This window comes from Hippopotamus amphibius, chromosome 2 (genome assembly GCF_030028045.1).
Source record: "Hippopotamus amphibius kiboko isolate mHipAmp2 chromosome 2, mHipAmp2.hap2, whole genome shotgun sequence".
Classification (NCBI taxonomy): Eukaryota; Metazoa; Chordata; class Mammalia; order Artiodactyla; family Hippopotamidae; genus Hippopotamus; species Hippopotamus amphibius.
In genome coordinates this window covers 33,206,146-33,233,056 of record NC_080187.1, presented here as the reverse complement: position 1 = coordinate 33,233,056, position 26,911 = coordinate 33,206,146, and the positions used below count along the sequence as shown (strand labels likewise).

The 26,911-nt window shown below is 38.1% G+C and overlaps 1 protein-coding gene across 8 annotated transcripts in view; it reads left to right on the top strand.

The window, feature by feature from the left end:
- The window catches only part of STX17 (syntaxin 17), a 74,720-nt gene extending 49,408 nt beyond the window's left edge, over window positions 1-25,312 (top strand). For all 8 annotated transcript variants that reach the window (XM_057720851.1, XM_057720853.1, XM_057720850.1 and 5 more), the window contains 2 exons: window positions 17,859-17,945; window positions 18,655-25,312. In XM_057720851.1, coding sequence (XP_057576834.1) covers window positions 17,859-17,945; window positions 18,655-18,894 — 327 coding nt within the window. In that variant the 3' untranslated portion in view covers window positions 18,895-25,312. The remainder of the gene's footprint in view (window positions 1-17,858; window positions 17,946-18,654) is intronic.
- Window positions 25,313-26,911: the final 1,599 nt, after the last annotated feature.

The window sequence follows — 26,911 nt, the reverse complement described above, 5'->3', positions numbered from 1 at the left end:
TTCTCTGATTGCCATGGCTAGGACTTCCAAAACTATGTTGAATAATAGTGGCAAGAGTGGGCACCCTTGTCTTGTTCCTGATTTTAGAAGAAATGCTTTCAGTTTTTTACCATTGAGAATAATGTTTGCTGTGGGTTTGTCATATACGGCCTTTATTATGTCGAGGTGGGTTCCCTTTGTGCACACTTTCTGGAGGTCAGAGTATACAATGGAGCAAAGACAGCCTGTTCAATAAGTGGTGCTGGGAAAACTGGGCAGCTACATGTAAAAGAATGAAATTAGAACACTCTTTAACACCATACAGAAAAATAAACTCAAAATGGATTAAAGATCTAAATGTAAGGCCAAGCACTATAAAACTCTTAGAGGAAAACATAGGCAGAACAGTCTTTGACAATAAATCACAGCAAGATCTTTTTTGACCCACCTACTAGAGTAATGAGAATAAAAACAACAAATGAGACCTAATGAAACTTAAAAGCTTTTGCACAGCAAAGGAAACCGTAAACAAGATGAAAAGACTGTCCTCAGAATGGGAGAAAATATTTGCAAACAAAGCAACTGACAAAGGATTAATCTCCAAAATATACAAGCAGCTCAGTATCAAAAAAACAAACAACCCAATCAGCAAATGGGCAGAAGACCTAAATAGACATTTCTCCAGAGAAAACATATAGGTGGCCAACAAACACGTGAAAAAAATGCTCAACATCACTAATTATTAGAGAAATGCAAATCAAAACTATAATGAGGTATCACCTCACAGCAATCAGAATGACCATCATCAAAAAATCTAGAAACAATAAATGCTGGAGAGGGTGTGGAGAAAAGAGAACCCTGAAGAATTGTTGGTGGGAATGTGAATAGGTACAGTCACTATGGAGAACAATATGGAGATTCCTTAAAAAACTAAAATTAGAACTACCATGTGACCCAGCAGTCCCACTACTGGGCATATATCCAGAGAAAACCATAATTCAGGAAGACACATGCACCCCAATGTTCATTGCAGCACTAATTACAGTAGCCAGGACATCGAAGCAACCTAAATGTCCATCAACAGAGAAATGGATAAAGAAGATATGGTATGTATAGACAATGGAATATTACTCAAAAGGAATGAAATTGGGTCATTTGTAGAGACATGGATGGACCTAGAGACTGTCATACAGAGTGAAGTAAGAAAGAGAAAAATATCATATAATGCGTATATGTGGGATTTGAAAAAATTCGTATAAACAATCTTATTTACAAAGCAGAAATAGAGATACATACGTAGAGAACAAACATATGGATACCAAGGGGGAGGGGGCGAGTGGGATGAATTGGGAGATTGGGGTTGACATATACACTATTGATGACATATACACTATAAAATAGATAACTAATGAGAACCTACTGTATAGCACAGGGAACTCTACTCAGTGCTCTGTGATGACCTAAATGAGAAGGAAATCAAAAAAAGGGGATATATGTATAGCTGATTCACTTTGCTGTACAGTATAAACTAACACAATATTATAAAGCAACTATACTCCAATAAAAAAAGCATTTATGGAACTTCCCTGGTGGTATAGTGGTTAGGAATCCACCTGCCAATGCAGGGGACACAAGTTTGATTCCTGGGCTAGGAAGATCCCACATGTTGCAGAGCAGCTAAGCCTGTGCAACACAACTGCTGAGCCTGCTCTCTAGAGCCTGTGAGCCACTCTGAGCCCTCGTGCCACAGCTACTGAAGCCTGCACACCTAGAGCCCATGCTCTGCAACAGGAGAATCCACTGCAATGAGAAGCCCACGCACCACAACAAAGAGTAGCCACCCCGCTCGCCACAACTACCGAAAGCCCATGCACAGCAGCGAAGACCCAACACAGCCAATAAAAAATAAATAAAATAAATAAATTTTTTAAAAAAGAAATACACCTTTTAAAAAAAAGGCATTTATTAAGCACTTTTTATATAAAAGGTACTTGGTATTGGGGTTCAGATGGGGTTAGATATACAAATAAATGAAGCCTGCTATTTGCCTTTAAGGATTTACAGTGGGTGGCCATAACCTTGGACTTGCCCAAAACTAAAATTTCAAGCATTATTGTTAAATGAAAAGATAAGTTATGAAAAGAAGTATTATTGGCTCCAAGGAGAAATGTTTAATTCCAAGGGAGGAAGGCAGGGATTGTGACATACAAGCATTAAGAATAATGTCATGAGAGAGAAAAAGATGGCGGCGAAGTAGAGGGACATGGAATGCATCCCTCTCCACAGATGCATTGGGAATACACCGAAGGACGCAATAACTCCCACAGAGAACCAGCTGAACACCAGCAGACGCCCTCGGACACCAGAAAGGACTGCAAGGAGCCCGACATAACCGGTAGGGAGGCATCTAGACGGCTCAAAGAGGGTGAAGCGGTAGAGCTGTGGCAGACGGGAGAGAGTGAGAAACACACGGAGGGTCTGCACCGCAGCTCAGCGTTCCCGGACCGAGACGTCGATTCACAGCTGAACAGAGGGTCCGGGAGCGGGAGCATGGGAACCGGAGAGCTGGTTCAGGGTGAGAAACATTGTTGCCAGTAAGGTGACGGACCGAGAGGACAGGAGGGAAGAGGTCCGTGGCGAGGAGTGCCCGCTCCTGAGAGCTGCCCGGCCATGATGGCGGCTGGATGCTGCAGGATCACGGGCGGCGGGGAGGAGCTGTGCACATAGCCTCTCTCTCTCTTCTGGCGCCTCTGCAACAGGCAGTGGAGAGACGCCCTGTGGGCCACCTAAGGTGCTCAGGGATAACAAGTACCCTCAGGCCCTCAGGCAGGGCTGGATTAAAACCCCTTGGAACACCGGCAGCAGGGAGGCTGCCGAGAAAAAAAAAAAAAATGAGAGAGACCCAACTCTAAGACTTTCTATTTACACCTGAGCCACCGGCGTCCCTCTGCAACAGGCACCTCCAAGCCCGACTGAAACAACAGTGCGCCTCTGCTCACTCACTCCCAAGGGAAGGAGCCACTATTATACCCTCTCCCTCCCCACACACCGACGCTTACAGACTAACAATAAAGGAAGCTCTGCTGGTCACAGAATAATGCAAAAAAACCCAAGGCAAGTAGAAGGACACTTACAGCTGAGACTCTAAGGAAACAGAAATATTAATATCAATCCTATTGAACTGGTCCATTCTGGGATCAGTTCTGGATACTTTTTCTCTCTCTCTTTTTTTTTTCCTTTATTAATTACGATCTTAGTCCTAAGGGATCTACAAGTTTTATAACAATTTTTTTAATGATATTTTTTATTCTATTTTTATTTTTTTGCCTTTTTATATACTTCTATATCTAGCTAAGTTTTTGGTGGTACGGACAATATATCTCTCAAACTTTCCTTTCATCCCTATCTTTTATACATTTCTATTCCTTTCTTTTTATTTGCATATTTCCAATCACACTACGATCTTCTGTTCCCCTTTCTTCCAGCCATTTTAAGTTTATTTTATCTTAACATACTTATAAGCAACACTATAGATCTGCTCAGACTCCTTGCTCTATTCTCCAGATGACGCACAACCTTGGTATTTAATATTAGGCTTTTGTCTTTATCTTAGTTCTTAGTACAATTGTCTAATTTCATTCTGAGACTTTCCATTCTCTCTGGTGGTACTCTAGCTCTTTTTTATATTTGATCCTAGCTTACAAAATCTCCCTGGATTGATGTTTGTATGTGTAAGGTGTTATTTGTTTGTTTGTTTGCTTTTGCTTATGTCTCTGATTTGTTCTGTTTCAGTTGTCAATTTCTGTTGGGTTTCTCTTTGAATATCTGATAGCACCCTGGGGTTCTGTCAGGTCTTTCCAGAGCCTTATGTCCTAATGGATTCAGTAATTGTGTGTCTTATACATGTATGTGTTTCCTAGACTTAGTATTTGTTTAATCCGATACTTGGACATTAGTCTGAGGCTTGGACAGTCTTCTATAAACACCTCTATCGCCAGGACAAGCAACCCCAAAAGTTTGGACAACCATGAGGAAACAAAGAAACCCCATGCAGGCAAAGGAGCAGGAAAAAAACCCACAAGACCAAATAAATGAGGAGGAAATAGGAAAAATTCCTGAAAAAGAATTCAGAGTAATGATAGTAAAAATGATACAAAATCTCGATAACAAAATACAGAAAGTACAAGAAACAGTTCATAAGAACTCAGAAAAACAAACAGCAATGAATAACAAAATAACTGAAATTAAAAATACTCTAGATGCTCTAACCAGCAGAATGACTGAGGCAGAAGAACGAATAAGTGAGTTGGAAGACAGAATGGGGGAAATAAATGCCACAGAGCAGGAAAAAGAAAAAAGAATAAAAAGACTAGAAGACAGCCTCAGAGACCTCAGTGATAACATTAAGCATACCAACATTTGAATTATAGGTATCCCAGAAGAAGAAGAAAACAAGAAAGGGTCTGAGAAAATATTTGAAGAGGTTCTAGTGGAAAACTTCCCCAACATGGGAAAGGAAATAATTCACCAAGTCCAAGAAGCACAGAGAATCCCATACAGAATAAACCCAAGGAGAAATACACCAAGGCACATATTAATCAAACTAACGACAATTAAACACAAAGAAAAAATATTAAAAGCAGCAAGAGAAAAGCAACAAATAACATATAAGAGAAAACCCATAAGAGTAACAGCTGATCTTTCTGCAGAAACTCTGCAAGCCAGAAGGAAGTGGCAGGATATACTGAAAGTCCTGAAAGAGAGAAACCTACAGCCAAGAATACTCTACCCAGCAAGAATCTCATTCAGATTTGAGGGAGAAATCAAAAGCTTTCCAGACAAGCAAAAGTTAAGAGAATTCAGCACCACCAAACCAGCCTTACAACAAGTGCTAAAGGAACTTCTCTAAGTAGGAAACACAAGAAAAGGAAAATGCCTACAAATACAAACCCAAAACAATTAAGAAAATGGTAATTGGAACACATATGTCAATAATCACCTTAAATGTAAATGGATTAAATGCTCCAACCAAAAGACACAGACTGGCTGAATGGATACAAAAACAAGACCCTTCTATATGCTGCCTCCAAGAAACCCACTTCAGACCAAGGGATACATATAGACTGAAAGTAAAGGGATGGAAAAAGATATTTCATGCAAATGGAAGCGAAAAGAAAGCTGGAGTAGCAATACTCATATCAGACATATTAGACTTGAAAGTAAAGACTATGACGAGACAAGGAAGGACACTACATAATGATCAAGGGATCCATTCAAGAAGAACATATCACAATGGTAAATATCTATGCCCCCAACATAGGAGCACCTCAATACATAAGGCAAATGCTAACAGCTATAAAAGGGGACATCGACAGCAACACAATAATAGTGGGAGACTTGAACCCCCCACTTACATCAATGGACAGATCATCCAAACAGAAAATCAATAAAGACACACAAGCTTTAAATGACACATTAGACCATCTCGACTTAATTGATATTTATAGGACATTCCATCCAAAAACGACAGAATACACCTTCTTCTCAAGTGCACAGGGAACGTTTTCCAGGATAGATCACATCTTGGGTCACAAATCAAACCTCGGAAAATTCAAGAAAACTGAAATCATATCAAGCATCTTCTCAGACCACAACGCCATGAGACTAGATATCAATTACAGGAAAAAAACTGCAAAAAATACAAACACATGGAGGCTAAACAATTCACTCTTAAACAACCAAGAAATCACTAAAGAAATCAAAGAGGAAATCAAAAAATATCTAGAAACAAACGACAACGAAAACACAACAACCCAAAACCTATGGGACACAGCAAAAGCAGTTCTAAGAGGGAAGTTTATAGCAATGCAATCCTACCTTAAGAAACAAGAAAATTATCGAACAAACAACCTAACCTTACACCTCAAACAATTAGAAAAAGACGAACAAAGAAACCCCAAAGTGAGCAGAAGGAAAGAAATCATAAAGATCAGAGCAGAAATAAATGAAAAAGGAAGGAAGCCATAGCAAAAATTAATAAAACTAAAAGCTGGTTCTTTGAGAAGATTAACAAAATTGATAAACCATTAGCCAGACTCATCAAGAAAAAAAGGGAGAAGATGCAAATCAACAGAATTAGAAATGAAAAAGGAGAAATCACAACGGACATCGCAGAAATACAAAAGATCATGAGAGACTACTACAAGCAACTATATGCCAATCAATTGGATAACCTGGAAGAAATGGATACATTCTTAGAAAAACACAATCTTCCAAGACTGAACCGGGAAGAAATAGAAACCATGAACAGACCAATCACAAGTACAGAAATTGAGGCAGTGATTAAAAATCTCCCAACACACAAAAGCACAGGACCAGATGGATTCACAGGCGAATTCTATCAAACATTTCGAGAAGAGCTAACACCTATCCTTCTCAAACTCTTCCAAAATATTGCTGAAGGAGGAACACTCCCAAACTCATTCTACGAGGCCACCATCACCCTAATACCAAAAGCAGGCAAAGATGTCACAAAAAAGAAAATTACAGACCAATATCACTGATGAACATACATGCAAAAATCCTCAACAAAATACTAGCTAACAGACTGCAACAGCACATTAAAAAAATCATACACCATGATCAAGTGGGGTTTATCCCTGGGATGCAAGGATTCTTCAATATATGCAAATCAATCAACGTGATACATCATATCAAGAAATGGAAGGATAAAAACCATATGATCATCTCAATAGATGCAGAAAAAGCTTTTGACAAAGTTCAACATCCATTTATGATAAAAGCTCTCCAGAAAATGGGCATAGAAGGAAATTACCTCAATATAATGAGAGCCATATATGAGAAACCAAAAGCCAACATTGTTCTAAATGGGGAAAAACTGAAAGAATTCCCTCTAAGAACAGGAACAAGACAAGGGTGTCCACTCTCACCATTATTATTCAACATAGTTTTGGAAGTTTTAGCCACAGCAGTCAGAGAAGAAAAAGAAATAAGAGGAATCCAAATTGGAAAAGAAGAAGTAAAATTGTCACTCTTTGCAGATGACATGATATTATATATAGAAAACCCTAAAGACTCTACCAGAAAACTGCTAGCACTAATTGATGAGTTTAGTAAAGTAGCAGGCTGCAAAATTAACACACACAAATCTCTTGCATTCCTATACAATAACAATGGAAGAGCAGAAAGAGAAATTAAGGAAACTCTCCCATTCACCATTGCAACCAAAAGAATAAAATACCTAGGAATAAACCTGCCTAAGGAGGCAAAAGATCTGTATGCAGAAAACTTTAAGACATTGATGAAAGAAATCAAAGACGACACAAACGAATGGAGGGACATACCATGTTCTTGGATTGGAAGAATCAACATTGTGAAAATGACTGTACTACCCAAAGCAATTTACAGAGTCAATGCAATCCCGATTAAATTACCAATGGCATTTTTCACAGAACTAGAGCAAGAAATCTTATGATTTGTATGGAAACACAAAAGACCCCGAATAGCCAAAGCAATCTTGAGAAGGAAAGATGGAGTTGGTGGAATCAGGCTTCCTGACTTCAAACTATGCTACAGGGCCATAGTGATCAAGACAGTATGGTACTGGCACAAAAATAGAAAGGAAGACCAATGGAATAGAATAGAGAACTCAGAAGTAAGCCCAAACACATATGGGCACCTTCTCTTTGACAAAGGAGGCATGAATATACAATGGAAAAAAGACAGCCTCTTCAATAAGTGGTGCTGGGAAAATTGGACAGCAACATGTGAAAGAATGAAATTAGAACACTTCTAACACCATACACAAAAATAAGCTCCAAATGGATTAAGAACCTCAATGTAAGGCCAGACACTATAAAACTCCTGGAGGAAAATGTAGGCAGAACACTCTATAACATCCATCAAAGCAAGATCCTTTTGGACCCACCTCCTAGAATCATGGAAATAAAGTCAAGAATAAACAAATGGGACCTCATGAAACTTAAAAGCTTTTGCACAGAGAAAGATACCATAAACAAGACTAGAAGGCAACCCTCAGAATGGGAAAAAATAGTTGCCTACGAAACAATGGACAAAGGATTAACCTCCAAAAAATACAAGCAGCTCATGCAGCTTCATACCAAAAAAGCAAATAACCCAATCCACATATGGGCGGAAGAACTAAATAGACATTTCTCCAAAGAAGACATACAGATGGCCAACACACACATGAAAAGATGCTCAACATCACTAATCATTAGAGAAATGCAAGTCAAAGCCACAATGAGGTATCACCTCACACCAATCAGAATGGCCATCATCACAAAATCTGGAAACCACAAATGTTGGAGAGGGTGTGGAGAAAAGGGAACTCTCCTGCACCATTGGTGGGACTGTAAGTTGGTACAGCCACTGTGGAAAACAATTTGGAGGTTCCTTAAAAAACTACAAATAGAACTACCATATGATCCAGTAATCCCACTCCTGGGCATATACCCAAAGAAAACCATAATGCCAAAAGAAACATGTCCCATAATGTTTATTGCAGCACTATTTACAATAGCCAGGACATGGAAGCAACCTAAATGCCCATCAACAAATGAATGGATAAAGAAGAGGTGGCACATATATACAATGGAATATTACTCAGCTATAAAAAGGAATGAGATGGAGCTATATGTCATGAGGTGGATAGACCTAGAGTCTGTCATACAGAGTGAAGTAAGTCAGAAAGAGAAAGACAAATATTGTATGCTAACTCACATATACAGAATCTAAAAATGGTACTGATGAACTCAGTGACAAGAACTAGGATGCAGATACAGAGAATGGACTGGAGAAATCGAGTTTTGGGGTGGGGGCAGGGGGTGAAGGGGAAGCTGAGACGAAGTTAGAGAGTAGCACAGACATATATATATATAGTACCAACTGTTTCAATAGGTAGCCAGTGGGAAGTTGTTGTATAACAAAGGGAGTCCAACTCGAGGATGGAAGATGCCTTAGAGGACTGGGATGGGGAGCGTGCGGGGGACTCGAGGGAGGGTGGGGGGGGAGTTGAGGGAGGGAGGAAGGGAATTTGAGGATATGTGTATAAAAACAGATGATTGAACTTGGTATACCCCCCCAAAAAATAATAAATAAATAAATAAATAAAAAAGTATAATGTCACAAGATAAGTAGCATTAGCTTGAGCCTTGGAAGTTGAGTACTGTTTACATAGGCAGGAATGGGTGCGTGTATTCGAAGAAATCTAAACAAAAACATGTAGTAGAGAAGTGATTAGCCTTTTAGGAATGACCAGTACTACAGTGTAGCCAAAGCATGAGGTACCGTGGACAAACTAAGCAAGGAGATTGAGATGCCACTGAAGGCCATACCAAAGAATTTGAACTTTATTTTGTAATTATTAAGGAGCCAGTAGATTTTTGAGCAGATTAGAGTGATATGATAGTCTGTGCTTCAGAAAGATCACTGTTAGCAGTGTGAATAATAGCCCTGGGGAGGAGGATATTATAGGTGGAAGGACCTCAGGAATCAATTGCAGGAGTTTCACTGAGAGCATGGCAATACACGTATAAAGATAAAAGACAGCTGAGAAGTATTTCTGGGGTAAACTTAGTAGAAATTGGAGGAAGAGGAAAGATTCAAAAAAAATAAACATTAAGGTTTTATTCTGCATAATCGGGTAGCCAGAGATACTGTTAACATAGATTAGGGAACATAAAGTAGATTTGGTGGGAAAGATAGAACAGATTTTCTTTCATTGTTTTTGTAAGTTATTCTTGTTTTTCCTTCCCAGGAATTATGGGAAGGTGGATGTGTGTGTGTGTATGTACTGGTGCAAGCCTGTTTCTGCATATACTTCTGTCTGGGTTTAGTTCATTGTTCTTGATCAAACTATGATTTAGGGGTTTTAGTACATCTTTGAGTTATGGTTTCCTTGACATCTGGCTTTAAATTATAAGAAGTTCCTAGATCACACAACCTCAGAATTGGAATTGGAAAGGACTTAGGAGGCCTGCTAATCTAATCCTTCTACTCTTGTCCAGACCTCTCAAATAGATGGTCTGTTGCCTCTTTTTGAACAGTTACAGTGCAGCGATACAACCATTCCATTTGGAGGCTCTAACTCTTAGAAGTTTTTTCTTATGTAAACTCTGGCCTTAATAACTTCCCTCTGGTACTTTTGCCCTCTGGAGCCATATCCTGAAAAAGTTTGATCTTTTTCCCATATAAAAGTTTTTCACCACAGCCAACATAATATTCAATGGTGAAAAGCTGAAAGCCTTCCCACTGAAATCTGGAACAAGATAAGGATGCCCACTCTTACCACTTCTATTCAACATAGCATTGGAAGGCCCAGCTGTAGGAGTCAGACAAGAAAAAGAAATAAAGCATATCCAAATTGGAAGAAAAGAGGTAAAATTGTCAGTGTATGCAGATGACATGATACTATGTCAATAGACATTTAATTTGCTTCCATGTCTTAGCTTTTGTAAACAGTGATGCTGTGAACATTGGAGTGAATGTGTCTTTTCAAATTATGATTTTCTATAGATATATGCCCCGGAGTGGAATTGCTGGATCATATGGCAACTCTGTTTTCAGTTTTTTGAGGAACTTCAATACTGTTTTCCAGAGTGGCTGTACCAATTAACATTCCCACCAGCAGTGTAGAAGGGTTCCCTTTTCTCTACACCCTCTCCAGCTTTTGTTATTTGTAGACCTTTTAATGATGGCCATTCTGACCAGTGTGAGATGGTACCTCATTGTAATTTTGATTTGCATTTCTCTAATAATTGAACATCTTTTCATGTGCCTGTTGGCCATCTGTATGTCTTCTTTGGAGAAATGTCTTTTTAGGTCTTCCGTCCATTTTTGGATTGGATTTTTTTGTTGTTATTGAATTGTGTGAGCTGTTTGTATATTTTGGTAATTAATTCCTTGTTGGTCACATTATTTGCAAATATCTTCTCCCAGTCTGTAGGTTGTCTTTTCATTTTTTTTTTTTTTATGGTTTCCTTTGCTGTGCAAAAGCTTATAAGTTTGATTAGGTCACATTTGTTTATATTTGCTTTTATTTCTATTGCCTTGAGAGTGACCTGAGAAAACATTACCATGATTTATGTCAGAGAATGTTTTGCGTATATTCTCTTCTAAGGAGTTTTATGGTGTCAGTGTTACATTTAAGTCTTTAAGCCATTTTGAGTTTATTTTTGTATATATTTATGTATCAGGGTGTGTTCTAACTTCATTGATTTACATGCGCTGTCCAACTTTCCCAACACCACATGCTGAAGAGACTGTTTCCCATTGTATATTCTTGCCTCCTTTGTCAGAGATTAATTGACTGTAGGTGTGTGGGTTTATTTCTGGGCTCTCTATTCTGTTCCATTGATCCATATGTCTTTTTTGTGCCAATACCAAGCTGTTTTGATTACTGTAGCTTTGTAGTATTGTCTGAAGTCTGGAAGGGTTATGCTCCTGCTTTGTTCTTCTTTAGGATTGTTTTGGCAATTCTAGGTCTTTTATGGTTCCATATTAATTTTAGGATTATTTGTTGTAGTTCTGTGAGAAAGTGTCATGGGAAATTTGATAGGGATTGCATTAAATCTGTAGATTGCTATGGGTAGTATGGCCACTTTAACAATATTAATTCCTCCAATCTAAGAACATGGGATATCTTCCCATTTCTTTGAATCATCTTCAGTTTCCTTTATCAATGTTTTATAGTTCTCAGCATATATGTCTTTCACCTCTGTGGTCAGGTTTATTCCTGTTTGTTGTTGTTTGGTTGGTTTTTTGTTTTTTTACTTTTGATGTGATTTTAAAAGGGATTTCTGATATTTCATTGTTAGTGTAAAGAAATGCAACACATTTCTGTATGTTAATCTTGTATCCTGCTACCTTGATGAATTCATTCATCAGTTCTAGTAGTTTTTGTGTGGAATCATTAGGGTTTTCTATATACTACTCAGCCATAAAGAAGAATGAAATAATGCCATTTGCAGCAACATGGATGGACCTAGAGATTATCATACTAAGTGAAGTAAGTCAGAAAGAGAAAGACAGATACCGTATGATACCACTTGTATGTGGAATCTAAAATATGACACAAATGAACTTATTTATGAAACAGAAAGAGACTTACAGACATAGGGAACAGACTTGTGGTTGTCAGAGGAGGGGAGGAGGAAGAGGAGTGAGGGAGAGATGGATTGGGAATTTGGGATTAGCAGATGCAACTTATTATATAGAATGGATAAACAACAAGGTCCTACTCTATAGCACAGGGAACTATATTCAATATCCTGTAATAAATCATAATGGAAAAGAAAAAAAACAAGTTTTTCAACTTTTTGAGATCAATATTATCCTTCCTCACCCTACCACACCTCAGCATATTTTCTTAAGAGCTCTTGATTCTCTAATGTGTTCTTTGTAGAATGTGATTTCTCAGCTTTTCAGTACTAGTGACTTACTCTGCTTGTTTTCTAGTTTCTGAATTTTTTTCTTGAAATGTAATGCCTAAAATTGAATACAGTAAATTGTTTAAAGCATTTTCCTTTTCTTTTTTTTTTAATGCTTCTAAATCAGAAGCAGCAAAATGTTTGAGATTTCTGAGTTAGGTACCTCTACAATCTGTTAATATATTTGCATATAAAAGAGAATAATACAATAAAAATCCCAAAATATTTGTTGTTTTTCCAATCACGATTTATTCAATTATTGTAACTCATAATCTGATCTAATGCAGTTTGTAAAATCTGTACATATATGGTCACACAAATATTTACATTTGCCGAAAGTCATCAATATGTACACAGTAAAATGGATGAATTACAATGTATGTAAATTATACCTCAATAAAGTTGATATGAAAAACAAACAGGTACAAAATTCTTCTCATTCAAGACAAATGCATTTCTCTTCCAATGAGATAGGCACTTGAAAGGGAAATTAAGGATTTGTGGCCATTTAAAAAGTTATATTTCCGATTAGGTTATGTAAGCAGCTCCTAACCCCTAGTCTAAGGAAGATTTGTGCAGGAAAACTTTGGGGATAGCCATGGCTTATACAAATGTCCTATTTATAATAGTTTGTGTAAGGACATGAGACAGAATGCTGTTCGGCAAAAGCTCAAAGGAGAACTGTTCCCAGGGTGACTGAGTTCTCATGACCACATGGTCGAGGACTCAACAGAAACTCCATTTAGACACCATATGATTTGGGAACATAACTAGAGTGACCACATCCTCTCATTATCATCACATGGACATGATAGTATCTAGGCTAATTAACCATGTATTTATGGAGTGCTTTCTATGTGCATAGTACTGTGCTAAACTCAATGAAGAATAGAGAATAGTATAAAAAAGAACCTATAAGATAGTCAAGATTGTTACACAACGTTGTGAATGTACTTAATGCCACTGAGTTGTACACTTGAAAACTGTAAATTTTATATATATTTTTACCACAAAAAAGTACTTTCAAAGTACTTTGAGAGATCCACATGTGGCCCAATAAGTGTTAATAAAGTAACATCTACTAGGCACCCTGCCTTTTTTTCTTCAACTTTATTGCTCAAGTGCCCTTTTCTGTTCCTGTAATTGTGGAACCAGCCCTGTTTCTAGTGAAGGGGAATTAGAAGAACTCTGGGCCATTCACACAGCAGCATGTCACCATTGCTGCTAGTCTGGTTTTGGCTCTACCTTTTGCCTTATTCCTTATGGCTTTTATAATCAAGTTTTGCTTCTGATGCATAAAAACTGAGTTGTAAGGAATTAGATCAGATTCCTCCATTTATTACCTTCAGGATGTTAACAACACTGAGCTTTGTAAATTGATGGGAGGACTCCATGAGTTGTTGTCTATTATTTCCCATCCCTTCCCCTACCACTGACCCACTGCATTCTTGCTTTTGTCCCTCCTTTATTTGATTCCCTCTTTGCTTAGAATTCTACTTTAGCGACTATCAGTACCTTTAAACATTTTAGTACTGTAGTTCCTATAGTCCCTTTCCTATTACTGAAATCCGCTAGTGTCAACACCATACTTACCTACTCTGTTTGTTGCCTACTCTAGGCTAGTATACTCTCCTTGTATATCATTGTGTTTGTGTGTTTGTTTCTGGGCTTTTCTGTGTATATGATTGCATGAATTAAGGCATATAGATTATGTAACTTTGGAGTTCAGAACCAAGGTAGCTCAATTGGTTGGGATCTAAGACTAAAGCTGGCCTTGAAAGCTGGTTGGAATTTATAGAGAGTGAAGAATGAAGGAACATACCTGGAATTTTGGCATTAGCTTCTTAAATCTGTAGCTTTCCAAGCACATTAATAAAACTGTGTAACTACCAGCAAGGGAAAAACAATTCTTCATTAGTTTCGACTTCAAGTGCCCAAATTGCATTCTACTTGACAAATATTAACTTAATAAGTCACATTTTTTCTTTTCCAGAATCTTAGGTGCTCCTGTAACTGCTTATTAAGATTCTGTTGTTTTTTTCAGGCAGATAAGGAGACCTAATTCAGTTTTTCTTAAAATCCATAGACATATTCTTAGAGTCTTGGAGAATTGTTTTCTTTTATTTATTTATTTATTTATTTATTTATTTATTTATTTATTTATTTATTATTTTTGGGGGGGGTACACCAAGTTCAATCATCTGTTTTTATACACATATCCCTGTATTCCCTCCCTTTGTTTTCTTTTAAAAAGGGAAAAGTCTATACATTACTGTAGTTTGAGAAAACTACAGTGTCCCTCAGAAATGCTTTCACTCATTGTTAAAGGGATGCTGAGAGCATATATGAGATGCCAGATGTTAAGAAAGAAGTTTGATGGTTGTCAGATTTGGGAGGCCAGGCAGATGAAAGCAAATATAAGCAGATTAGAAGCGAAAAGGGAAGATTGGTAGATAGTGGTGAGACTTCCGAGCCACCAGAGCCACCATTGCTTTTAGGAGCTCAGTGTCCTGTACCAGGGTAAAGTTACGTATGTGTGGTTTGGCCCAGCATAAAGAGCCAAGGTCATAGTGGACAAGTGGTGACCAGATTCAGCTCTGAATGGAGTCTAGTTTGGCGTTCTGTGAACAGTGATAGACAACTCTGACACCATTTTGCTGCTTTAATATAATTGGTGTATCTCTGAGTCCTCCTTACTCAAGGAATAGAATTTGAAGATATGGGCAAAATTTGAGATTTAAATCAAGCAAAATAGGGGAAGAAGAAGGTATAAAAAGAAAGAGGTCCAGCTGTTTGTTGATCCCAGGATAGGGGCTGGTCTGTGCCCTGCCTTATCTCCATGCCCTTATTTAATCAAGCTTCCTAATGTCAGTAAATATGTCCAGGGTGAGACAGGCTTCATCAAGTACTAGTGGTTGCAGTGATGGGGAACATTACAGTTCAAATAATCAGTGCTCTCAGGCTGCTGCTTCTTTTTTTTTTTGGTTCTTTTTCCAGTGGTTCCAAAGGATTTTTGTGAAAAAAATATTAAAAACTTTAAAAATTTTGACTTTATTAAAAAACTCATAGAAGTTCAGTATCCAACCTTTTTAGAAAAGAGGATTAAAAATATTTTTTCTCCTGAGGCCTTGAAATCGCTCTTGGAGTATGGAAATGGTTTCAATCCTGGCAGCCTCTACCATCTTGGCAGAATTATTTTGGGGCTGAAAAAAAGGAGACTGGCTATTTTCCCTCTACTCCTCAACTAATCAAGATGTTAAGGTTGATGATAGGGTTTTATACCTGTGATTTAGCTGCTAGCATAGACTTTCAGGCAAGAACTGGAAGTGTTGGGGATGTCCCAAATAGAAGTAATGACAGAAATTCAGACGAGTTGGATATTACAAAGTGCTGGCGCTCGATGCCTCTTTGGGTTGGAAAAAGCAAGGTAATGTAAAAGAACTTTTGCTGTCTGAGAAAAATAAAAATTGAATGAATGAATAGGAGAGATTTAATGTTTTAGTGCCCTAGAATTTTCAAGCATTGTGGGGAAAAGTTTGATATTTTCTTTGATAGAAAAAACAGGAGTTAAGCTTTCTTGGGAAGATACAGTGACTTTTTGAATTTTTCCCCTCATACTCTGCAGACACTGTTTTATTTTATCCTGACTTCAACTCTGTGAGGTGTATCATTATCCTTACTTGGCAGGTGAGAATACTGACACCTAGAGAGCTTGAGTAATTTGTCCATGGGCACACAGTGATGGTGCTAGGATTTGAACACAGGATATCTGACCAAAGGTCATGCCCTTAATCCTATGGTGTATATATGCTAGTGGTTTTTAAAGTATGAGAATCATGAAGTTGCAGCATCAGCATCACCTGGGAATGCATTAGAAATGCGAATTCTTGGGCCTCATCCCAAGCTTGCTAAATCAGAAACTCTGGGGAAGGGCTCAGCAACCTGTGTTTTGAGAAGTCCTTCTGGTGATTCTGGTGCACACTCAGGCATGAGAACCATTGTTGTATTTGCCTCTGACCGAGATGCTGGAAGGAAAACTGATAAAGGACTTTTTTAGAGATTGTGTTAGAGATGTCAAGATAGTAGTGGAAAATATGGGAGTGAAGGGATACCATGAACGGTCCAGTAGTAAAAAGGATATACTTGGTGTATGAGAAGGGAAAGAATGTCATTGATACTGATAGGAAGCACCTGTGGGGAAAAATTAGCTGTGTTGTTTGGGTTTCATGTTTTCAAATGAAATGATTGGAGTTAGAAGAGTGTTAGTTATAACCGCTTCAGTATAAATGAAGAGGTCAGTTATATAAAGGCAATCAAATACTTCTCAAAACACAGGTTGCTTCATTGTAGAAGTTGGCATTTAGCTGGGATCAAAGAAGGATTCTCTTCTTTTTTCTGTGAATTTAAAAAAAAACAACCCAAAACTAAATAGTCTGTATATTGATGGGATATATTGATGTGTAAACATGGGTTTATAAATTTGTCAGAATTAATCAGTGTATGCCCTAAAAATTGGATGTGTATTATCATATGTAAATTCCATACAAATAAAAGTTGATTTAAAAATGGGAATGTGTTCCTATGTCAAGTAGTGAGTTCCTGTCATTGGAGATGTTTGAGTAGAGATTCAGTAGCCACTTGTCAGAAGTGTTGTAGTGGGGCTTCACACCACTGAGAGGAAAATTGCACTCAGTGACCTAAACATTCCTTCTAGCCAGAGATTCCATGAGTTTTTGTTATGTCAGCACAGGTGTTGCCATTTTATGTAGAATGCTCTATTAATATGTTTGATCTGAAACATTTTAACTTCTCATGATTTTAAAATGTATTAAAGTATACAGGTGTAAAACATGGGACAATAAATTCATTCATTGCTCTCATGCATATAACAGGTGGAATGATTTCATGGCAAATCAAGCCATATTATGTTCTTATTCCTAAAACATAATAATTTGTGTTTATTGGATCAAAGGCATTTAACTCCTAAGGCAAATTTGCCTGTTTTAAACTGAATCTTCAAAGAAGATAAGTTAGAAAGGCTTTTTGGTTTGATTTTGTTTTTGTTTTTTCCATCAAACCCAACATGACATGTAAATGCTTATTTGGATATTTTTCCTCCCAGAAAGTAAATTCATTTGGAGAATAATATGTTTGTATGTCTGAATGAATTTTAGTGGGTTGCTTTTTCCTATAAATGTGCCACCCTTTTCTAATAATTAAATCACCCTCTTTTTTTCATACGAGTGAATTTGTACTTTTGACATGGTTTATCAGATGCTATTAATGAAGCGCTATTAAGACTGCAAGGCTGCAGTACCCAGGGCTCTGATTACAGGAATTAAAATAGTGTGTATTGGCTGACTGCTGCTCCCCAGCAGGAACGCTCACTCATAATTCCTCTGCATCTAGTCTCAGCAGGAGAAGATTGACAGCATTGAAGACCACGTCAACAGTGCTGCTGTGAATGTTGAACAGGGAACCAAAAACTTGGGGAAGGTAAGATTCTGCTCCTGCTGACAAATCAATGGTACTCTGGCTCTCAGGAATCCCTAGTATTAACCCAATTGATCTGCTCTCTTTAATGTTGAGGGAACCAGCAATTAAGAAAATAAGGAAGAAATGACACATAGGTAGTGCAAGAAATCAATGGCTGTTGTAATTGGGAGAGAAATTTTTTCAGTTTTTTTGAAGCCCTACGATAAGGAATTTGGTGTTACAAGGGAATATTTGCAGGGATTCAGGGAGAGGAGTAGAGAAGGTTTCCAGAATCCAGTAGGGGCAAAAGTGTAGGGACATGACAGCACACATGGTGTGGGTCCATCTATTTCCCATAGAATGTTGCTTTCAACCCCAGGTACATAGCATGGAATAATCTCTGTGCAACATAAAAGCTTTGGGAATATCTGTGGCTGCTGAACCCGTTTAAATAAGCCAGCTAGATAGTTAGTGGATTGATTATTTTGCAAGTAAAATCAATTGGTAGCAGTCCACTCTCTGTAGCTCATTTCTCTAAGTTCTGAGATCTGGAGCAGTTGTAGTACCTGTGGAATACTTTCTCCCCTCCCCCAACCCCAGAACACTCTCTAAGGTTAATTATGTACCACGAGTTAAAGAGGCATTGCCAGGAGTAATGAGAGGAAAATGCACATCACCACAGGGAGATATTCTCAACTCAATTTCTAAATTGAATTTTTTTTTTTTACAGGCTGCAAAATACAAGCTGGCAGCTCTGCCCGTGGCAGGTGCACTCATCGGAGGTGTGGTGGGGGGTCCGATTGGCCTCCTTGCAGGCTTCAAAGTGGCAGGAATTGCAGCTGCACTTGGTGGTGGGGTGTTGGGCTTCACAGGTGGAAAATTGATACAAAGAAAGAAACAGAAAATGATGGAGAAGCTCACTTCCAGCTGTCCAGATCTTCCCAGCCAAACTGACAAAAAATGCAGTTAAAAACCAAACTTCAGTATTATTGGCATCAACACGCCTATCCTAATGAGGACCTTTGCTGCTGTTGGACACTCAGTCAGCTTTTGGAACATGATTATATCAAAATAGTGGCTGTAGTTGCTCAAGTGTGATTGAACTGTGATAAATGGATGTACTTTGTTGTTTGCTGGGGTGTTAATGGGGACGTTAGAGATTGAGGAGCCTGGACTGAGGGTGTACAGTACTTGTCAGGTAAAGTTTAAGGACTGCCAGGGAGCAGATTTTCTACCTGGAAATGTGAAAACCCAACCCATAACTATGATAAGGACTTGTGATGTGTGGACATCTTGCGTTACAGAAGGACAGTTTTCAGAATAGTCTTTTTCATAACCTTGACTTGGAGACTCCAAGGCTAAGCATATTGTAAATATGCTTCTTTATCTCCTGAATATAGATTATATGCATTTTAGCAGAGAAAAGAATGGAAGTTCAGGAGCTTTTCATATCAAATAGGGAAGTCATGATCTAGCAAGGGGCACAAGTGAATTGCATAATGGTGAGCCCTATTGCAATTTGGTCTAATATTATTTTACAGTGAAGGAAACAGATAGTGTAAGAAAATGGAAAGAGGCCTAGCTTCTCTTTCAGATATCTTAATTTGTGACACTGGCTTCTTCTCTGAATTCTTTCTTCTGCCTCTCCGTAAACAGAGAACACAGAGTCTCAAGTGATAATAGACTTACCAAGCCAGTCACTAAGCTTGCTCTGTCCACCTGTCTCTTAACACCCCAAATATCTAGTCCCCGCTTCCTTCCCTCCCTTGTAATTTTGAAAAGTCCTTTGACTTATGGGGTGAATTCTACCCATGTGTAATGCAGACTTTTGTCATAATTTGTGTCTTTTTGTTGTTTTTTGTTTGTTTTTGTGGTATTGTCTGCCATCTCTGTTCATCCTCTCCTGTAACCTCTAGGTAAAAAAGAGAGAGTTTGAGCTAAAAAATAAGCAAGGGGGGAGCACCAGATCATTTCTTGGGTTTTCTTACAATTTCAAGGGGCTCGTGCACTTGCATTCCAGGGAGTCTTCGACCCTGAGTCTTTTCAGTTGGCAGTTGGAAGAGCTAAGAACTAGCTCTCTACCTCACTTCCGTCACTACCATCCTTTTCCCCAGGCTTTGCTTTCTCCCGTGCTTTCCTTCACTTTGCACAGCTGCTGTTTCTTTCCAAGAACGGCATTCGTGCTTGCCTTTTCTCACATTCAAGACTGGTGATGGACAAAGCCTGGTGCCAAGACTCAGTCCTGGTGGAGGGCTTGTGGTGCTAATCCCAACACTTGACACTGACAGCAAGTATGGCCCAGCCCAACCCATTGTCTGTCTCATGTAGCAGAAAAGTTTTAAATTTAGGAAAAAAGAGTTTACCATTATAGGCAGCCTCATCCTATACCCTCAACTCATTTGAAATAGGAAGGAGCCGCCTTTTGCCTTACTCTTTAATCTTTTCTGAGGATAGAGGAAAGGGCACCTGCACCACAAAAGGTGTGAGCTCTCTGCTTAGGAGCCAGATATTCATCAGGCAGTTGAATGGTTTATCACTTCTCTCTTGCTGAGTTTACTCTTAATAACTTTTATTGATTGCTGCCTTTACTTCTGTGTGTAATCTAAAAAGCCCTTTCTCTTTCATACTTTTTGCTTCTCACCAATGAATTCCAATAAGGCAACACGCCATTCCTTATTATTATTAAATAACTGGAAAATATCGTGTTGCTCCCTGCTGACTTGTATCTTTAATATAATACCAAGAAGGAAGTACTTTGAATAAGTGTTGGATTCTGATCCAGTATTTGATATTGGATACCTTTAAGGTTGGGATAATTACTTTTGAACTCCATCTTTTTGTATTTTCTGACCTTTGCTGTCCCTTCAACCCTGGGTGTTCAAGTCAGAATGAGGATCAGAATTGCCTAGGGTACTAATTTAAAACAAGATTCCTAAAGTTTGGTCCCATGGGTTCTAATAATAGCCAATCTGGGCTGGTCAGCTAAAATTATAAAATTGATAGAGTTACATCAAGATTCAGCTGTATTGTTCAATTCTGTAATTTCTAGTACTCTATCCTTCAGCATAGCCCCATCTTCATCACTGTATGTTATTCCTATTATGCCAACCTAAAATTGGCTAGCTCACCAGCTTAACAGCACTAGGGACTCATTATACTGTCAGGCTGGTTTTACATCAAGACCTGAAGGAAAGAGGAGACCTATTACTGACCCTCACATTTTGTTTTGGGATCTCTACTTTTTACCGAGCCAGTGTGGGACATCACTGTACGGTGCTCATATAGGCCTTTGATTCTTATTGCTACTTAGGATGGGAATAGTACTGAGGCAGTCTTCATACTTAGGCAAGTTACAATCGTTTTAAAAAGGTGTATAATTTAAAGTTATTTAGGAATTGTATCTAATTTCTCCTAACAGCTTTTTGTAGAAATTTCTAGAAGTGTTTAATCAACTATAAATGATACACCTAGAAACTATAAAGTGTTTAGAAGTATAAATTAGTCAGTATGACACAGAAACCAATCTTAAAATTGAATTTAATACCCTACAGTATCAGATTAAATTTATCTTCTCTATGATTCATGTCTTATTTTTACTACAACAAGATAGAAGGTAAGGAACACTTTATGTTCTTAAAGTTTACAGAGGCTCATTTGGATAAAGGCAGCACTCCTAAAGCCTTTCTAATATAATAATCTGAGAATTTCTCTGTAGAACAGAGACTTTGAAACTTTTTGGTTGTAATCCACAGTAAATGCATTTATATCAAAACTCAGTATATGCATTATGGAACAATATTTACCATTATGTGCAGTGTACTTTGATGTTTCTTATTGTTTCAGTTTTTAAAATATGCTGTTTGTAACCTACTAAATAGATTTAATAATCTACCAGTGGGTTTTGACCCTTAGTTTGAAGGGAAAAAAGAAAAAAACACCCTTATAGAGGAACTGATATTTATGGAGTATTTTCTGTTTGCCAAGCACTTCATTAAGCATTTTACAGGTGAGGAAACTGGGTCTCAGAGAAGCTAAATAATTTGCAGAGGGTTATTCAACTATAAAAGGGTGAAGCCAGATGCAAACTAGGTCTGTTGAACTACAAAAACTTCTGTTAACTCTCATACTATGCTGCTTCTGTATATAAAATTGAGATGGACTGTTCACTCTGCTTCACCCAAACACCCATGTATTCTGTAAGGCAGGCTTGCTTTGAAATTACGTATGCCATTCATTTGCACTTTTCTTAAAATCTTCTCTCTCCTTACCAAGTGTCCAGCAGCCTCAAGTTTTTAATGGTGGTCAGTGCAGAGAAGTACGTAGTGCTGAATTTGGTCCTTAGACTATAAAATTAAAAGTGTTTCCATCCCACTCACGCATCTTACAAATTTCCTTATATTTGTGGGTCACAGCCATCACTTAAGCAGTGCTCTTTATATTGAATTTTAAAATAAACTCTGTTTTTTAAAACAGTCACAATTCATAGAATCAAATGATTATCCTTTCAAATGGTACCCTTGGGAGGCCACGCACTTACTGTGGTGATACTAGTATTAGAATATTTTTCAAATTTTTCTTTTGGAATTGCCTCTAAAGACATTTTACAAATCACATTAAAAAAGCCATCTCAGTGATTATTAGTCACAGACTATGCTCCCTTGTTCTTATGACCTCTCTTCTCTTCCTTCCTCAATTTTGCTTTTCTTCTGCTGATTTAACTCTCCTACCCACCTATGCTGGAGCCAGTAACCTAAGAAGCCCCAGAAAAGGGATGTGCTGGCCAGAGTTCCTGGAGCAAGAACTTTTAGGTTATACTGAATCTGAGTGCTATATAGGGAGAATTCTGCAAATCCAAAAATCTTCCTCTGTGGGCTGACTGTAAGTGCCATAAGTAGTTTGTATAGGAGCAAGGACTAAATACTGGTATTATCAGTCAATCACAAGAAGTTGAGGAAACTTAAACATATAGCATACAACATTTTTTTCCAGTGAAAGTCACAGAAGCCAAACCAAGCCATTCTTTGTGTTAACTTAAAAACGGAGAGGTTCTCAGGGTCCCCCTCGCCCTTCATTGCTGCCACATGAAATCTTTGGGAGGAAGGATGAAGAAGAGCTTGGGGAAACGGTTCTCCTGAGAAATGGGACATTTTTTTATCTTGTAATGAAGTATAACGTGGTGGTGGCTGTCAGGTACTTATGAATGCTAGAAATTCTTTTTAAATAGTCAGAGGCCCAGTAAAAGGTAGGGAAGCTTCCCCACTAGCCCAAATTAACATAAACAGTTCAGGTTCTGTTTGTGTTTTTATTAACACTTCATGTTGTTTCTAACAGGAGGTTCTCACTATTTATATTCATTAATTTGACACCATTTTACAGAGACACTTCTTGGGTATTATAAACAATCAATAGTGAAAGGTCCACATGTTATTCGTATTACTGCCCTCAAATAAATTAGTTATTGTGGGAGACAAAAACATCTGTGAAATATAAAAGAAATAAATTCATATAAAAACATAAAAGGTGTCAAAGGCAAATGATTTGCCCAAGATTAAAGCTAGTTAGCACAAAAGCTAGAATTATAACCATGGTCTAAGAAAAAAAATCTTCAAAGTAATTTAACTGAGTTTTTGTTGTGCATATCACGTTGCCTGTTGAAGCTTGTGGTCTTTCAGACCAGCTTCAACATTCCAAATCGGTCAGCAGCTCTAGTGGAAAGAGAACTGGATGGGGAAGCAGGAGATCAGAGTTCTAGTTTTGGCTTTGTCTCTTATAGTAAGCTGTACTCAGGGGTGGCTACTTTCTCCCACTCTAGCCAGGGATTCCCCAACCTCAATTTCTCCATTCTTTATGTCCAGCCTCTTACTGGGTCTTGTCAGTTGTTTGAATATTAGCTGCATTCATTTCTTAAATACATTCATAGCCATCACTGTAGTAAAAGACTTTATTACCTCACATCCCCTACTTTATCTTGCCTAACTTTAGGCCATTCCTCACATCACTGTCACAAGAACCATCTTTCATTTTTCTGCTGAAATATTTTCAGCAGATCCTATTGAATACCTGAGTTCAGCCTTCTATATTCTGGCCCCAGCTTTGTCTCTTCAGACTCACTACTCACCATCTGACAATGTCACTGAAAATCAGACATTCCACAAGAATGATTTTAAGGTTTTTCTATGGTGAAGGTACAAACTGGTAATAAACTATGTTTACATAGTTTATTAGTTTTTCCAGACTAAAGTAATTCTGTAACACTACGTTTTACAAAACTAGTCAGCTGAGTTTTGTTTAAGCTCTTGAATAAGCCTAAAAGTTGTTTTCTAAGGAGAAGAAATCTTTTGTCCTCTCAGAAGAAAGTACATTCAATTTCTTAACCTCCAAAACAGTGTCAGTCTTGACACCTGTGCATTGGATAGCCAAAGCGTGAAGATTTTAATTTAGCAGCATAGATACTCCAGACTTGAATGCACCATTGTCCAGCTCCTGCGAGAAACTTGACTAATAAATATCTGAGGAAAGCACTCAAGAGTATGTTATCCATACATTTCTCAAGTCATTGAGATTGTTTTTAATTGAGGTTAATCACTAAAAAAAGAGGTTTATCACGGTTTCATTAATTAACGCCCTAAAGATGTTTTCCATTTTATTGTTAAAACCCTTGGTGTTAGCAAGGGTCAGCACATGGAAAGGCCTCATGGTGAGAATTTCTACAAATTCTGTAAAGCTTAATTCACTGATTTATTATGCTGCTGAGTGATGCTTATATAAGGAAACATGCAATAAATTCACTCATTCAACAAACGTTTAACTGAGTGCCTGTTGTATGTTGAGTGCCAGTGCCATATGCAGAAAAATATTAGGCCTATGGAATCTACTCTTGTAAACCATTCCGGCCAATGAATTCAGATACTCAAAGCAAGTAAATCACAGTAAAACATGGTAAGTACCGTAAAAGAGGAGAGCAAGGTAACATGAGGACACAGAGAATGGAGTGACTCGTGCTGCCTGGAAAAGAAGGGAAAGGCCTTGTGGAACATGTGGTATTTGAGCAGTACTCTAAAGAAGAATATGCTGACTGAAGACCAGGTTTGCGAGCTTTCAAGTGGCAGAGGAATTGCACATACACAGGGTTCAAAACATGAACGAATATGGTGTGCTTAGAGAAAACGAATTAAATGTGTGATGAAGCTGGTTAGATGAGATTACAGGCTAGGGTAGTTTTTATACGTGTATATGTGTATGTAATATATATATATTTTTATATATGTTTAATAATTGAAGTGATGAATGTACTGCTTTATGTCAGATAAGATTGTTATAACCCTCTGAGTTCTTTGTTTTGCTTCCGTTGCCAGAGAAGTTAGTAATAAACCTCACATTTGCCTGGACTCTTGTATATTTGGCATATTTGCTTTTCTTTACCACATTTAAGAAATGATTTTGTGCTTTCTTGCCTCTGCTGTAAGATCCCCTGCTTGACTTTGAATGCCTGCTTTCTTCTTGTCCTGGTATTCATTCCGTAAATATTTATTGAAAACCCACTGAGAAAATAGTCATGAAATTTATTTTTGCCTTTTAGTGTCCAAGACCTTCGTGGTCCAGTTTTCCATCTCTATGTGAATATTTCTTGACAAGTGCAGTTCAGTGGCTTCCATTTTCACTTGGGATTAATTCTGCAATGTTTTACAACTTCATAGGTATAAAATTCTTTCATTTGTGGTAGTGTGATCTCCTCAGCTAGAATGTGAGCTCCTCACAGGGCAGGGACCATGTCATCTGCTTCTTAGAGTATTTTATAATACAAAGTACAGTGATGAGAAGGGGAAAAAGAACGTACACCTGTTAGTGACTCCCCAGTGATGAGTGATAAGGTCATGGCATGTGTGTTCTGCTGTTTTCAGGGAAATGTACTGAAATGTTAAAAAGCTTTCTAAGACATATCAAACCTTTGCTCAGTCCTTTTGTATATTAACATAGGAAAGAATGATGCAACAAGAAATCTGGAAAACATCTCTAGGATTTGGAAGTCATGAATTGAAAATTTCAGAATTTGGAGGTAAAGATATTTCTCTTTTTCCAATTAAAAGTCATGACTTGGAAGAAAGAGGATATGAGTCACTGAAGAAATGATTTGGGAAGATTGGGTTATTTTCTGTCTTACCATAGGATTAGTGGGGTCAGAATAGCAGGGACCCAAGAAGGCTTTATAATCTGACGGTCTAGTATTGAAACAGAATAGTGGCAGGAATTTAAACGCTTTGTCAGGCAGAGTTTAGAATTAGGCAAGGGCAAAGTTCAAGTTAAGAAGTAGGTGTTTGACAGGATTTGAACCAAGGTTTCTTTTTTTTTCTTTTTTTCTTTTAAATAAATTTACTTATTGGCTGCATTGGGTCTTTGTTGCTGCACATGGGCTTTCTCTGGTTGTGAGCAGGGGCTACTCTTCGTTGTGGTGCACGGGCCTCTCATTATAGTGGCTTCTCTTGTTGCGGAGCATGGACTCTAGGCACGCAGGCTTCAGTAGCTGCAGCGCACAGGCTCAGTGGTTGTGGCGCACGGGCTTAGGTGCTCCGCGGCATGTGGGATCTTCTGGAGCAGGGATCAAGCCCATGTCCCCTGCATTGGCAGGCAGATTCTTAACCACTGCACCACCTAGGAAGTCCCAAACCAAGGTTTCTAATACTCAGATTCATGTACTTATTCCACCACATAGCCTCTTAGTGAGCTAATAGGAATAAAAAGGAATAAAGTGCTCTTCACTTACTAATTCTCTATAGATATTAGTTCCCTTTCTCTAGGCTTTATTGTTCACAACAGATTGCTGCCTCTTATCTGGATTAGGGTGGGGGCCAACAACTCAGGACCTCCTTAGTGTTCTCCTCCTTGCATCCCCACCTCCCCGTTGGTACCTTACGCATCTTACAGGCTGGTCATGAAGATATAAACATTTATAAATGTTAAGTGCCTAAATGGAGCCTGGCTCATAGTAA